This window comes from Schistosoma mansoni (assembly GCF_000237925.1).
Source record: "Schistosoma mansoni, WGS project CABG00000000 data, chromosome 4 unplaced supercontig 0032, strain Puerto Rico, whole genome shotgun sequence".
Taxonomy (NCBI): Eukaryota; Metazoa; Platyhelminthes; class Trematoda; order Strigeidida; family Schistosomatidae; genus Schistosoma; species Schistosoma mansoni.
This window is the reverse complement of record NW_017386017.1, coordinates 114,322-127,839: the sequence shown is the minus strand read 5'-3', so window position 1 is coordinate 127,839 and position 13,518 is coordinate 114,322. Positions and strand designations below refer to the sequence as shown.

The 13,518-nt window shown below is 38.3% G+C and overlaps 2 protein-coding genes across 2 annotated transcripts in view; both read left to right on the top strand.

Annotated features, from left to right (window-relative positions):
- The first annotated feature begins 4,292 nt into the window (after positions 1-4,292).
- Positions 4,293-7,895, top strand: Smp_126750 (Transmembrane protein 86A, putative). Its single transcript, XM_018791099.1, has 2 exons — positions 4,293-4,356; positions 6,869-7,895. Exons 1-2 carry the CDS (start codon positions 4,321-4,323, stop codon positions 7,571-7,573), a joined length of 741 nt encoding a protein of 246 aa, XP_018645619.1. The 5' UTR covers positions 4,293-4,320; the 3' UTR covers positions 7,574-7,895.
- Positions 7,896-9,157: 1,262 nt separating this feature from the next.
- Positions 9,158-13,518, top strand: part of Smp_126760 (hypothetical protein) — a gene marked incomplete at both ends in the record, with an annotated part of 54,909 nt that continues 50,548 nt past the window's right edge. The window contains 2 exons of the mRNA XM_018791097.1: positions 9,158-9,315; positions 12,087-12,227. Coding sequence (XP_018645618.1) covers positions 9,158-9,315; positions 12,087-12,227 — 299 coding nt within the window. The remainder of the gene's footprint in view (positions 9,316-12,086; positions 12,228-13,518) is intronic.

Sequence of the window (13,518 nt, the reverse complement as noted above, 5' to 3'; positions counted from 1 at the left end):
GGTTGTAAAGGCACTACCGCGCGAAATCAAAGGGCACGTAACACCTAGTATGCTTAGTAGTGATGTTTCGAATTCAACCACATGATAGTCCTAGAAATCATCCGACCGTCAAGTAGCCCATGGTCATCTCCTTTGCACATGGTCCCTAAAAAGAACAGAGATGATTGTTTCCGACTGGTGACCATTGGAGTTTGAATGCAAAAACCATTACTGATCGGTATCCGTTGTCACACTCACGATTTGACAGCTACCTTGAAAAGTACAACTGTCTTTTCGGAAATCGACTCGGTTAAGGCCTATAAACAAATCCTATCCTGCTATCATATTTAGTAGGGTTCCAGAACTTTCCAGAAACACAGGACCGTTTGATTGACTATAAACACCCTCAATTTTCAGCACATAAACTATCCTTGGAATAGGACGCTTTTTCCATATTTCGCACTGTTTCTCTCGAGTTTAAGTTGTCGTGCAGAGTTAGCCTGTGATTATTAGAAGAGCTTAGGAAACTGATTCAAGCTATCAGTAAGAAGATTTATCATGATCAGATTACCAAGCTCCATGTCTTTGAATGAAATTGTTTGCCAGTTTCCAACTGTCATTGACACCCAATTTACTGAGTGAATGAAAGGAATAGTGCATTTACGGAATATGAATACGAAATAAAGGTATAAGCAGTAATACGGATATTGGAATTTGTGGTTATCGTTTACGAAATCCGATTTCATCTGGGGCTCTGTCTGAAGTAATAAGAATGGCTAAGATCACTGTCCCAATCCACTACATTCCTGAGGATCTCGTCAATAAACACAGCTGCATTGGTATCTGAGTGGGAGGAAATTTATCGTCACATTTCCTGTGTTCTGATAATGCATCAGGAATGGGAAACATATCAGAGCAGATAGGAAGAATCTTCTTAGCACGACTTGAATATATCGAGTCAAGGCTACAAACTCAAAGAATACGGATGGTTGTCATACGCAATGGTATGAAGTTCCTCTTTGAACTACGTATTAATTTACGGGAATTCCCAAACACTACGAGCTGTTGCATATAGTTGTTAATGTCTCAGTTGCTTGTGTTGACAATGATATTATTAAAAACAGCTAGGGAGTATTGTACACATGAAGAGATTGTGGCGACTAGCTTTAGTAAAGAGATAAGCGAATTCTGCCTTTGATGGGGTGATATCAGAGTATGGCAGAGCACAATGTGAATTAAAATGATTTGGTGCTTTAATGCGTATGGTAGTGTATGAGAAAACGAGCTATTGTATATGAGCGTGTGTGTATATTATGGCATGATTCTTCACACCAAATTGTTTCCGAGTCGTCGGAATTCACTCACCAGGAAAAGAAACACCTAACTGGTTCGATCATGCAGGTTAGGAAATAGGTAAATAGTTAAGGGAGTTTCAAAGGGGTAGAAACATCCAAAATGCTGACCCCCAAACTACATCCAGTGACAATTGCCGGACTTTGTTTTGAAAGACTGACATCGTGAAGACAACAAATTACGTCTTCACCATTTGAATAGTCCTCTGAGATTAGAGTCATTAACAGAATATTCGGATGTAAAAGGCATAAACTCCGCATTACTCTTGGTGTAATTTATTCAGTTTTCATTCTTTGATGAAGTTGTGCGTTGATGTTTGCTGATAATAGCGTGCAGTATTTGGAAGGGAAACATTTGTAGGAGACCGGTTGCCCTTTCGATACATCTCCACGTTTTCAAATGCTGATCTTTCGTGGTTATTTTGAGGATAGTTCACACGTCACCTGATAAAGTAGGAGTGGGACGTGAAACAGGTTATTTTCTCCCATCAGTTGGGGGGAAACTCATACCAAACCAATTGTAAAAGATGAGCAACATATTCAACGTTTGTGTCATATAATCTCATCACGTTTTAAGTGCGTTCATTTTTTTGTCTTGTGTTGGGTGAATTTGTCAATCCTAACTCTCACATATTAAGTCGTTGATCGTAAAATTGCTATTCTATGTGGTGACCGACCGGTTGTCGACAGTTTTCTTGCGACACATCTAACTGTCAACATTTCTCTGAGGTGTACTTCCCAGAGCTTGACTCGACAATTTCAAATAACTTGAGCATTGCCCAGATTTAGAACAGCAGAAGTAATGTATTTGTAATGTCCCAACTGTGCCTTCTCGCATAAAAAATGTCTCATTTATTTATCATTTAACCCACACAAACTCAAATACATAGACGTGCCCTGACCTGAATGAAATGGCATTGACTTGGTCAGACCTGTTTTTTGACTGATCGCACCAAATATTCTCGCTTTGCTCCTTTTGTACTGCTTAGACTTGGGTTGGTTTAATTCGATGATTTATTCGCTGAAGAAGTGGCTTACAGCGAGCTACAAAACGTCCGAAAATTTATAAAATTTAATTCTTCGTCTTATTACGGTGTTATACGGATACTATTTTTCATGATGTCTAACTCCGGTGTTTGAGGACCGTTTAATCGCTACTCTTTGAGACACAAAGAGAGTCTCCTTTAACAAATTATTGAAGCAAATTGTCATTCCCAGCGAAAGGAATTACTTCTCGTTATAATCGGACACTTATGTAGGCCCTTAGTTTAGCTAGGATAATAGTCACACTAAACAGGTTGGGATATTCGTTCCATTATTGCCCATTTAGCCTCCCTCTGCCTTTCGGTACACTACCACCGATACTGTGACATTTAATAGGACCAGGAAGTTTTAGGTAATTTCCGTCCACTTTACTAGGCTTTTTGTAGCTGCTATGTTTTTACTATTATTTCTCGCAACAACACCACGGTGATCCGTTTTAGTGTCCGCAACTCATATCTATGGTCCGTGAATTCGTAAGTGAATGCACCAATCTGTGAGCATTGTGTTCCGCCGGAGTTGCGATTTCTTTGGTCGAATTTCCGACTGTTGTTGGTGGGAATGAGTACGGGAGCCTTCAGGTAACGTGGGTCATTATGTTTGGTGAATTTTATCGTCAGATTTTTCTCATAATACGGGAATACGCCCCTGGATAGTGGGCATTGCGACACAATATGAGTCCATTGTACCGCCCAGATATTATGGTGCCACACCGTCAGTGAACCCGGTCACCACAGTAGCCGCCTTTCGATTCGGAGGCGCTCGTTCCATCTAGTAGAAAACACACGATGCAATCGTCATTTTTGTGTCTTACTCCTTAGATGGATAGTGTTTCTAAGCATTTGGTTATGAGGCTCTCTCCCTTACTATTCTTTCCCTGCTTACATATGTTACTGGAGTTAAAATTTCTGTCTGAGTGGGATCCTCTCTGCCTAAAAAGGTATTTGCGTTTAGCGTCTGAATGGTGTGATCAATACTATATATATAACCACGGGATATCTTCACATTTTTGGGGATTTAAAATAGTTCATGGAGGATTATTCATGGATTTTTGACTTGTTATCAACTCTTGTAGTAAGATCTCGACTGGTAGCTCTTATCATCACACTGCAGGTACTAAGAGGTAACTAAGACCGTGAGTCTTATCAGGCCGGTTCATGTGGTTGCAGCAGTTGATCCCATAGATTCACTGTCTTCAAGTGACTGAGTATTTAAAAGTTACATTTGTGTCAAACAGAGAGATGTCAGTTGTCCGAGAAAATAAACCTTATCACACGGAGGTTCAGCCTTATTTTGACAGCATTAAGAGAGATTTCGATTGTGGTTGATCTTCCAGCAAATACAACTACAGTTAGCATTTTCAGAGTGGTTGGATGTTTTCAAGATACGACTAGTATTCTAATTTTACAACTAGCTACCAGTAACACCAATGTACGAAGCGTTCCTTAACCAATCGAAACCAGAAGTCAGATGCGAAGAGGTAGGAAAGATATATTTGATACGTTATCAATATATCGAGAAGCATTTGCTCTAATCTGGCTAGTGAACGTAGGAGCTGTCCCATGCTGGTTCATAACGTGATCTGGTACGGATGCATAACCGAAAGCCTTCAGTTAAACAAGTCCACTTAAAACAATGTGGTCGGCATCCAATGTCGAACACTTAATGAGCTATTGATTTTGGGGAATTATTTACAACTACAATTTCGAATTTGTTGTTAGGATCTGACGGCACTTGCTTGCTATTGATCAGCATAAGAGTTCACCATCAATGAACCCCAAATCGTTGCAAAGATATGACAGTGAGAGCTATCAAAAGAAAGCTGGCCGTGACATACGTACTGTTGAAGACTGTCATCAATCTACTTTGACCGCTTCGAAAAGATTCAGGTATACAGTTGGCGGGGTGAATAGCCTTGAAACTAGCTTTGCATTTAGTGCGCACTTCAATGTTGACGCTCGAACCAATCAGTAGAATAGCTGTTGTAAGTATACTCTGTATATTTTAATATGATTTCTTATCAAAGGATACATAAATTTAGACTCAATCTGTGCATCACTTTAAAATGGATTTAGCTCTAAAACGATGTAAGGCATTGACTATCAATAGTCGTTTTTTGACTCATAATGTAGCCATGGGTTTATTGTTCTAATGCGGCAACGTAGATTTACTTCATCTCAGTGAATTTGTCTAGCATACCCACCCATTACCGGATATTCTTTCGGTCGGTTTTATAGAATAAAAACATATATAAGTAGACCATATAAGTCGAAAAGATTCATAAAAGAGCTAGTTTAGATACCTCTAGGAATAGGTTATGGCCTTCGTTATTGATAAATTATGACTTATGTAGCACTTGTCCTCAGTGGGCAGACACGTTATTTTCGATATGACTACATTTGGGGACGAATCAAGCAAAATACTGTCTGCCTACTCTATCAGCAGTCATTATTTGGAAACATACGAGCATTATCTAATCACTCCGAAAACAGTAACTGTAGTTGCCTTGCTTGTGGCTGCGCCTGCTCACTTGTCAAATTACAACAAGGATTAAGTTCTCCCGCGAGGAATGACCACTTACATCATTAATTTGCAAAAAGTGACTCTATTTCTCATTGGGCAGCGATTTAACGGTCTTCAAACATCTAACTCAGCTATGACAAACCATATAGGGTTAGGCGTGTCCTAAGAAAACCACCGACGAACAGCCGATGTTTTTATTAATTTAAACACAAATATTGGTACAAAGAGGCACCAGATATATATGCGTTAATAACTATCCAGAATAGTGATTTTTAGGGTCAACAATTCAATATGTAGAAGTTCGGACAACCAGATTTACACAATACGACATTGACTGTCGTTATCGCGATTATTAGGCGTGCATGCGACTATGGTGATTGGTGTGTCTTGGTTTCTTCCGTTCATCAAACCACAAAATAATTAGTCCTCCCCACATAACGTCTATTAACTCCAGGAATCGAGGGAATCTGACCAAAACCCTTCAGATCTGATACTTCATTAGTAATAGCCTACACTGTCAAATAATGTGTTGTGAGAGCTAGAATAGATCGTTGGGTCATAGTCTAGACAACTAAACAAAATGAACCTCAGTATCGATCGACCTCGATCAGCAACTCATTATCCAGGAAATCGAGAGCACAACAGCACAAGCTGAACTTGCAAATGAAGTGAAGTACCCGTGTTGGTCAGTAATCGGAGAAATAACCAACCTGCCCTAAACTAAAATCTGTTGGAAATGCCGCGAGTGCTGTAAATCTATCATCATGACTCATCTCAACAGTCAGTAACTAAATGGACCGATACCACGTTTTGTTTAAACTTGAAATTGAATAACTGCCTTTGGTTCAACCATCACTTTCTTTTTTCCAGCTGACTGCTGCCTATCGATTTAGGCAGTGGTCCGACTTATGCAGTGTTCGTACCTCGTAAATCGACCCATCAGTCTACTTAGTACCCTGCTTCTGATTGCAGGATTATTAACTTAGTCGTTCTACGAGATGCGAGCAATACTTTGATAGTAACATGCAGCATATAAATGTCTTATATTTTCATAGACAGTTTCACAGTCATAGAGTAATATAAAGCGAATTGCTGCACAATATACAGATATCTCACTAGCATTAAAATCTAGCTATCAAAAATTGGTGTAGATGGAGTGTCATTATGGCCTAAAACGTTTTGGTTTAAAACTGAGTACTTCAGTCTCCTGTTTAAGTTGAATTGTACGAATCCATCGACTGCTTTTGTTTGCACTCATTCATTTTAGTTTTACTGTAAACAATATCATGTCACATGACTTTTCAACATATGCAACGCCTACCCTTATCTTCTTGTTCGGTACATATTTACATTGAACGTTTGATGTTACTTATCCATGTACCGCCATAGTTATATATGTGGGAGAATGTATGATGTTTCTTCGTATTAACCTAACAAGTTTGCTAAATGGCTGCTTGTTTATTGTGACCTTATGCAAATTTTAATCTAAAATAATTATACAGTCTTACAGGTATTGTGTTGTTAAAGATCGACAAATTATTTAAGATTATCAATTGATTCAAACCACTATAAACAGAGATGAGTAAAGGTCATCAGTGTAATCCAGGAATCGCGTTTCGTCCCATTTCAGACTCGTCGTCTAGATGTACTTGAATTCCAGCATGAGCTTCAACTATGGGATCCAGGTGCATCCAGCCGATGAAACCTAAATAAGACGAAACTCGAGTTCTGGATTACACTGCTAGCCACCATTCATCTCTGTTTAGAATGCTTGAGACTCAAGACAATTTTGAGGCAATCCACACTATTCACATATGTCAATACCGGAATGATCTATTTCAGTCCTCAACTTCGATTGAAAAATTCAAACAACCAATACAAATGATTCAAATCATGTTAGATCTTCCTGTGATTTTTTTATTGATTTATCAAAATTTTAGCATTACTTTCATTGAATTCTTTTTGTTTTTCAGGTCAAATGTTTGGGACCACGTTTAGTTTTATTCTTTAAAACATTTGCTTTGTTCTATGTTCTTTATCCGAAATATGAGTCAACTGTGGGTTATTGTGTTTTTAAATGCGCACCTATTTTATCACTTATTGGGTTTGTTTATATGTATGGGGTTAAGATACCAAACAATCATGCTTATTCTTTGAAAATTTTCCTTGGTCTTTTATTCTCTTGTCTAGGCGATGCATTTTTGGTATGGCCTAGTCTTCTTATTCCTGGCATGGCTATGTTTGCCATTACACACATATCATACATTTGCGCATTTGGTTTTCAACGTTTAAAACTAGTTATATTGTTCATTTTACTGCCAATACTTCTCTGCGTTTGTGTTTCTGTAAGAGAAGGACTAAACGGCATCAATACACTTGTTATTCCAGCTTATGGATTAATATTAATAATTATGGTATGGCGTGCATTAGCCCAATTAACTAAACATGAATATTCTATACCATGGACATGTATAGCTTCTGCCATTGGTGGATTACTATTTGGTGTATCTGATACTATATTGGGAATTTGTTTATTTTCTAGTGATATATCGTCATTTAAATGTAATTTAATCTTACCTACGTATTATGCTGGTCAATTGTTGATCTCTGTATCTGTTGTTGATAGCCATTTGACATCAATAAAAGCAAGTCCATATCATGAAGATAAAAAGCAGTAATAGTTGCGTTCCTCTGTTAAATAAAAAGCCTTTTCCTCCATCTACTATTTTTTTCCTTTACTTTTCGACATATATTTGTCTTTATTATTTCTTTGTACTTCTTAGCTTGCTTATTATTTCACGATGTGTTTATATTGTTGTTCATTTAGTTACTGATGAATAAATAAACACTTACTTTGTATCTGTTATCTTGTTTTTTACATACCTGTCTATGTATTGCATTATTTTTTGTTAACTAAATTATACTTCAATCATATGTCGTAGATAGTTTAAAGGAAGTAAAATTTTAAAATAATCATACAATAAAATGCTACACGGTATCAAATTTAATTTTAAAGTTCTCGTTAGTTGGGGAAAGTTTGTAACAGTATATTTTTGGGTTTCGATCAGTAATATAGTCAAGGATGCATGTTTCGTCCTATTTAGGACTCGACAACTAGACGTTCATGCGTCATACTGGGGCTACAACCGACCATCTATCGCTGGAGTGCAGATGCATACATTTAATGACTCCTTAGCATTATGAAACACGCCTCCCAAATTTCATTGCCTATCGTAATTCAAGAATTTACCAAGAAATCCATTTGTAAGCAATATCGATGCGTCTATTGAGTATGTTTATGTGCCCACAGAGGTTGTGTTGAATATCAACAACCGGAACATACAAACTCGCAGATAGTCTATTATGGATTGACACAGCTCTTAGTGTTTCTTTTTCTGATAAGTCTTTTCAGAGGGCTAAAATATACCCCACATTAGTTATTTGTTTTTCATTGATAATAGATTATCAGCTCTACTTTCTTCGAAATAAACTAATTATTAGATTATTCTCTATGTCAAAAGGTGATTTTTATGTTTTATTAGTGGGTATTTATTCAGTTCATTCTAGTACCTCTATCGAATCTGGATCATGGACTGCAATTTGGAATGTACATTCCATTGGGGAATATTGTTAGCGTTGAATGAAGCATTAAGTCTGCGTGTGGCTACAATTGACGTCCACTTTTACATTTTATAAATATTAGTCAGAGGTTTATCTTAGACGTATACTTAAGTTACGTACTGAATTTATGCTTTTACTTTTGTATCAGGCTTCGTAGTTCACTGCAGACACAAAAGTCAATGTACAGAAGAAATCAGCGTCTTTCTCAATGCTTCTGAGGCACGAACAGTTTTAGAGAGAATACTATCTCGTTTATCCTTCCCATCTTATCCGACTGATACTTGTAGGCTAATAAAGGTATTAGGATTTCATGTCTTTTTTATCAAGTTTTATGACCATAGTGGTATAATTTTAGTTGTAACTTCGGGGTTAGTGGTTCGGTTCCTATAGTTTGTTAGTTTCTATCATTATTTTCCTATAAAAATAGCGAATACACTGAAGAAATAAGTGTTTACAGTCGTATGACTCATTTTATAAGCTCTTTCCTCAAAGAAGCAAAATTATTTGACAAAGTTTGCAGTTTATCTCTGCCTTTTTTCTCAATTTAGGACAAATCATATGTTTTGAAGAAAGAGACGCTCTAAAACTTGTTTGCATTCGAAGAATATTCTTTTAAGATGAAATTAATTCAATCGGGGTCCATGTACAGACGCAGTGATCGTTTATTTCCTATTCATCCGCATAATTTAAATAAAGTTATACAAGATGAATGGAACATAATTACACAATGGTTATGTGATGTTTTATCGTCTGGTGATATCATGTGTGAAATTAATCCAGTATTTACTACTATCCAAAGGTTAGTCATGTCGATACTAATACTTTTGATAATCATTTTATTGATCTGGTTCGTAATCCACAATTTATATTTGGAAACGTTTCAAGGAAACATATGTATTTTGGTCCGTAATAACCAACTTTCATTCGCTTGTATATGAAATATTTAATTGTTAAATAGATCTCCCCTCAGTGAGATAGTTAAGAGGGACTTACTGAAAAGCGATACAAAGTCCTGTTATGTGATAGCCACCTCAAATTAATTTTTCAGAGCAGTAATCTAGACAACGGGGTGGTAGCTTAGTAGTTTGATCATCCGGCTTCCAGCCCGTAAGTTTCGGGCGCGAACTTCTTTCCATATGCTTCAGTTTGGGCACCCAAGTAGTGTCTCTACCATCCATGTATCTAAGGCATCACTTAAAACTGAGCAAATAAACCTGTACTTGGTAAGTAAGCTACAATAAGGTAGTTCATAGATTCAAACTTTTCTATGTCAATCTGAAGGACACATACATTAGTACAGAGATACTTTGCAGAATCGAATTCACAGATTGATTGATATGACCACACTGATAAATTTCCCGATAACCAATTCAAATCTAATAGATTTTCTAATACAGAATCACTAACTGACTGAATTTATCACTAGAGAATGTAATCTGTTATCTTTATACGAGATATTGAGCTAACGTAGTATACTTTACCAGCTAAACAATAATTATTAAGAGGACGCTGGAAAAAAGCGATCAAACTTTAATGCCACATCCGTTGTATTCAGTCAATCAGTCAACTACAACGTAGGACCAGGCACATATATACATTGGTCCAAGTTGCCATACCTCGTTAGCACAACAAGATGAACACCGGATTCATAGAAATAGTTAATTTAGTGGTGGTATTATGTAAAAGATAGGTTGTATATAAGGATATAGCATAGGAAGGAAGACAGATATGAAGCAATTTTAATCTGAAGGTTTAAGGGAAGATAAAGAGTGTATACACCTACGCCATTGTGATCGATTGTGAGCCATGTCACACAGAGTCTCCAACCATTGGTTACGATAGTCACGCGGACCTCAACCAAGCAGTCTGCATCTGCCAACATGGCTCAGACTAGAAGTTAGTGACTTCATGCTCTGATGCCACGTTTTGGTTTGGCCTAACCTAACTCTTTTCCAACCATCCCCAATGCTAGTCAGCATAGCGCGTCGTGGTAATCGGTGTTCAGGTATACGTAACACGTGGCCTAACCATCTCAGTCGATGAAGATTCATGACCTCATCAACTGATTTACCATCATTCTCTAATACCCTATGTCTAACCTCACTATTACTCATCCGGTGATCCCAGAAGGTGCGAGCAATATTTCTAAGGCATTTGTGGTCAAATACTAGTAACCTACGAGTATCTTCTACTCTTAATGGGCATGTTTCACAGCCGTAAAGTAGAACAGAGCGAACCGATGCTCAGTATACTCGTGCCTTAATTGATAGACGGATATCTGGTCTTCGCCATAGGTGACGTAAGTTGGCAAAAGCGAAACGAGCTTTTTGAATCCGTGCTGAGATTTCGTCGGACACCAACCCATTAGGGCTGATCAGACTTCCAAGATAAGTGAAGTTATCAGCGCGTTCGTCCACTTCACTCCCTATCCTTAGTTCAGGTGTTGACTCAGCCCAGTCCTGGAGTAACAATTTACATTTAGATGGGGAGAAACGCATCCCGAACATCCTGGTAGTATTACTCAGTTCTAACAGAAGACTGTATTTTGTCAGCGTCTTCACCAAACAGGACTAGGCGTATTCTAAGTCGCTTATTGGACCCCCTGGTAGGAGATGAATTCCTGAAAATTCAATCGAAGAGAGTGTTATTTCCAGCAATAGATCTATAATGAAGTTAAACAAAAGTGGGGATTATGGACAGCCTTGTCGGACACGACTTGAAGTTGTAAAATCAGATGACAGTTCGCCATAAGCTCTCACTCGACTGGTAGTGTTCGAGTAAATAGCTTTCACAAGGTTTATGTACTTCTGAGGTACACCTTTCAATGATAGATACTGCCACAGAACCTCTCGGTCTACAGAGTCAAATGCTGTTTTCAAGTCAAGAAAAACTATCATTTTCGGACGCCGATAAACATGTCTGTGCTCTAAAACTTGACGAATAGTGAATATGTGGTCGATGCAGCCACGACCAGGTCTGAAGCCAGCCTGGTTTTCTCGTGTTTGGAGTTCATGAGTCTTAGTTAGGCGCCTGATAATTATTGAGGCTAGTATTTTAGATGCTATGTTAGTCAGACTAATCCCTCTATGGTTATCACAGGATGATTTGGACCCCTTCTTATATATTGGGACAATAAGTGATTGTGACCAGTCAGATGGGATTACATCCAACTCCCAGATTTTAGCCAGAATATTAGTCAACCTAGTCGCTAAAATTGGACCACCATATTTAACGACCTCTAGAGCCAATCCATCAGGACCAGCTTCTCTTCCTCGTTTCAGATTAGTTATAGCTTTTTGAACTTCAGGTAGGGTTGGGGGGCCTACTTCAATGTTCCATTCAAGTTTCCTGGGAATAGTGGGTGGTTGTGCAGTAGCTGAAGGCCAGCTGAACTGCTCCTTAAAGTGTTCTGCACATCGTTCCAAACGTCGGGGCTGAGAGCAGATAAGGGTTCCGTCTTTTTCCGTTGTATTACCTATCAATATACATTATTGTTGTTTAGATTGTGCAATCATCCTAATGTTTAATCATAATTAATGAAATGTCCCTTTTCTATCTCTCTCCATCTAGATTTATCAATATATTTGGAATGCGTTTATCCAAAACACAGCGCATTGCTTTAATTCATCTAACTGTAGCTTATATATGTTGTCCAAATATTGATACACAGGTTATGTTCAATGCGTTAGAGCTTCTAAACAAGCTGTTGAGGTATGAGTATATATGCGTATGCGCATTTATTCACATACTTAATGCTTCCATCACTTTAAATTTTTATTCGGTCCTAAGTATAGATGATTAACCTATAATTAGTGAGTTTTTAATTCTGTGCATTTACAGGTGTCGCTTATAATGTAGAGTTAGTCACTCTGTTGTTGACAACGTCGAACGTGGCCTGAATTTGGAACCATTCAGACTAACACATCACATCATTATAGCGACATAGAAAATCGATAAAATGAGAAGGTGGATATTACTTACTTACTCCTGTTACTCCCAATGGATCATAGGCCACCGACCAGCATTCTCCAACCCGATCTGTCCTGGGCCTTTCTAGTTCTGTCCAGTTGTTGTTCATTCTTCTCATGTCTGTCTCCATTTCTCGGCGCAATGTGTTTTTTTGGTCTTCCTCTTTTCCTTTGACCTCCAGGATTCCGAGTGAGGGCTTGTCTTGTAACTCAATTGGGTGCTTTCCTCAATATGTGTCCTATCCACTTTCAGCGCCTCTTCCTGATTTCTTTCTCCGCTGAAATCTGGCTTGTATTCTCCCACAGTAGGTTGTTGCTGATAGTGTCTGGCCGACGGATCCGAAGTATTTTGCGTAGACAACTGTTAGTAAACACTTGTATCTTCTGGATGATGGCTTTCGTAGTTATCCAAGTTTCCGCCCCATACAGTTGAACTGTCTTGACATTTGTATTGAAAATTCTGATCTTGGTGTTGGTTGACAGACAGTTGTTTTGAGTTCCAGATGTTCTTCAGTTGTGAATATGCTGCTCTTTCTTTGCTGATCCGCACCTTCACATCTGGATCAGATCCGTTGTGATCATCAACGTTGCTGCCAAAATATGTAAAGGATTTTAGATCCTCTAAAGCTTCTCCGTCAAGTGTGATTCGATTGGTGCATGCTGTGTTGTATCGGAGAATCTTGCTTTTCCCTTTGTTTATATTAAGACCTACTGTTGCTGAGGCTGCTGCTACACTAGTCGTCTTCTCCTGCATTTGTTTTTGTGTGTGCGATAGAAGAGCAAGATCATCTGTGAAGTCTAAATCGTCCAGCTGCATGCTAGCTGTCCATTGTATCCCATGCTTCCCTCCTGATGTTGACGTCTTCATGATCCAGTCGATCACCAGGAGAAAGGGTGAGAGTAAGCAACCTTGCCTAACACCGGTCTTTACCTCAAATGAGCCGACGAGTTGTCCTCCATGAACGATTTGGCAGTTTAATCCATCATGGAACTTTCGTATGATATTGACTATCTTCTCAGGCACGCCGTAGTGT

Excerpts from the sequence above, each read along its gene's own strand:
- Smp_126750 (XM_018791099.1), top strand. The coding sequence starts at position 4,321 with ATGTTGACGCTCGAACCAATCAGTAGAATAGCTGTT. Across the intron at positions 4,357-6,868 it reads CAATCAGTAGAATAGCTGTT|GTCAAATGTTTGGGACCACG; the intron begins GTAAGTATACTC and ends TTTGTTTTTCAG.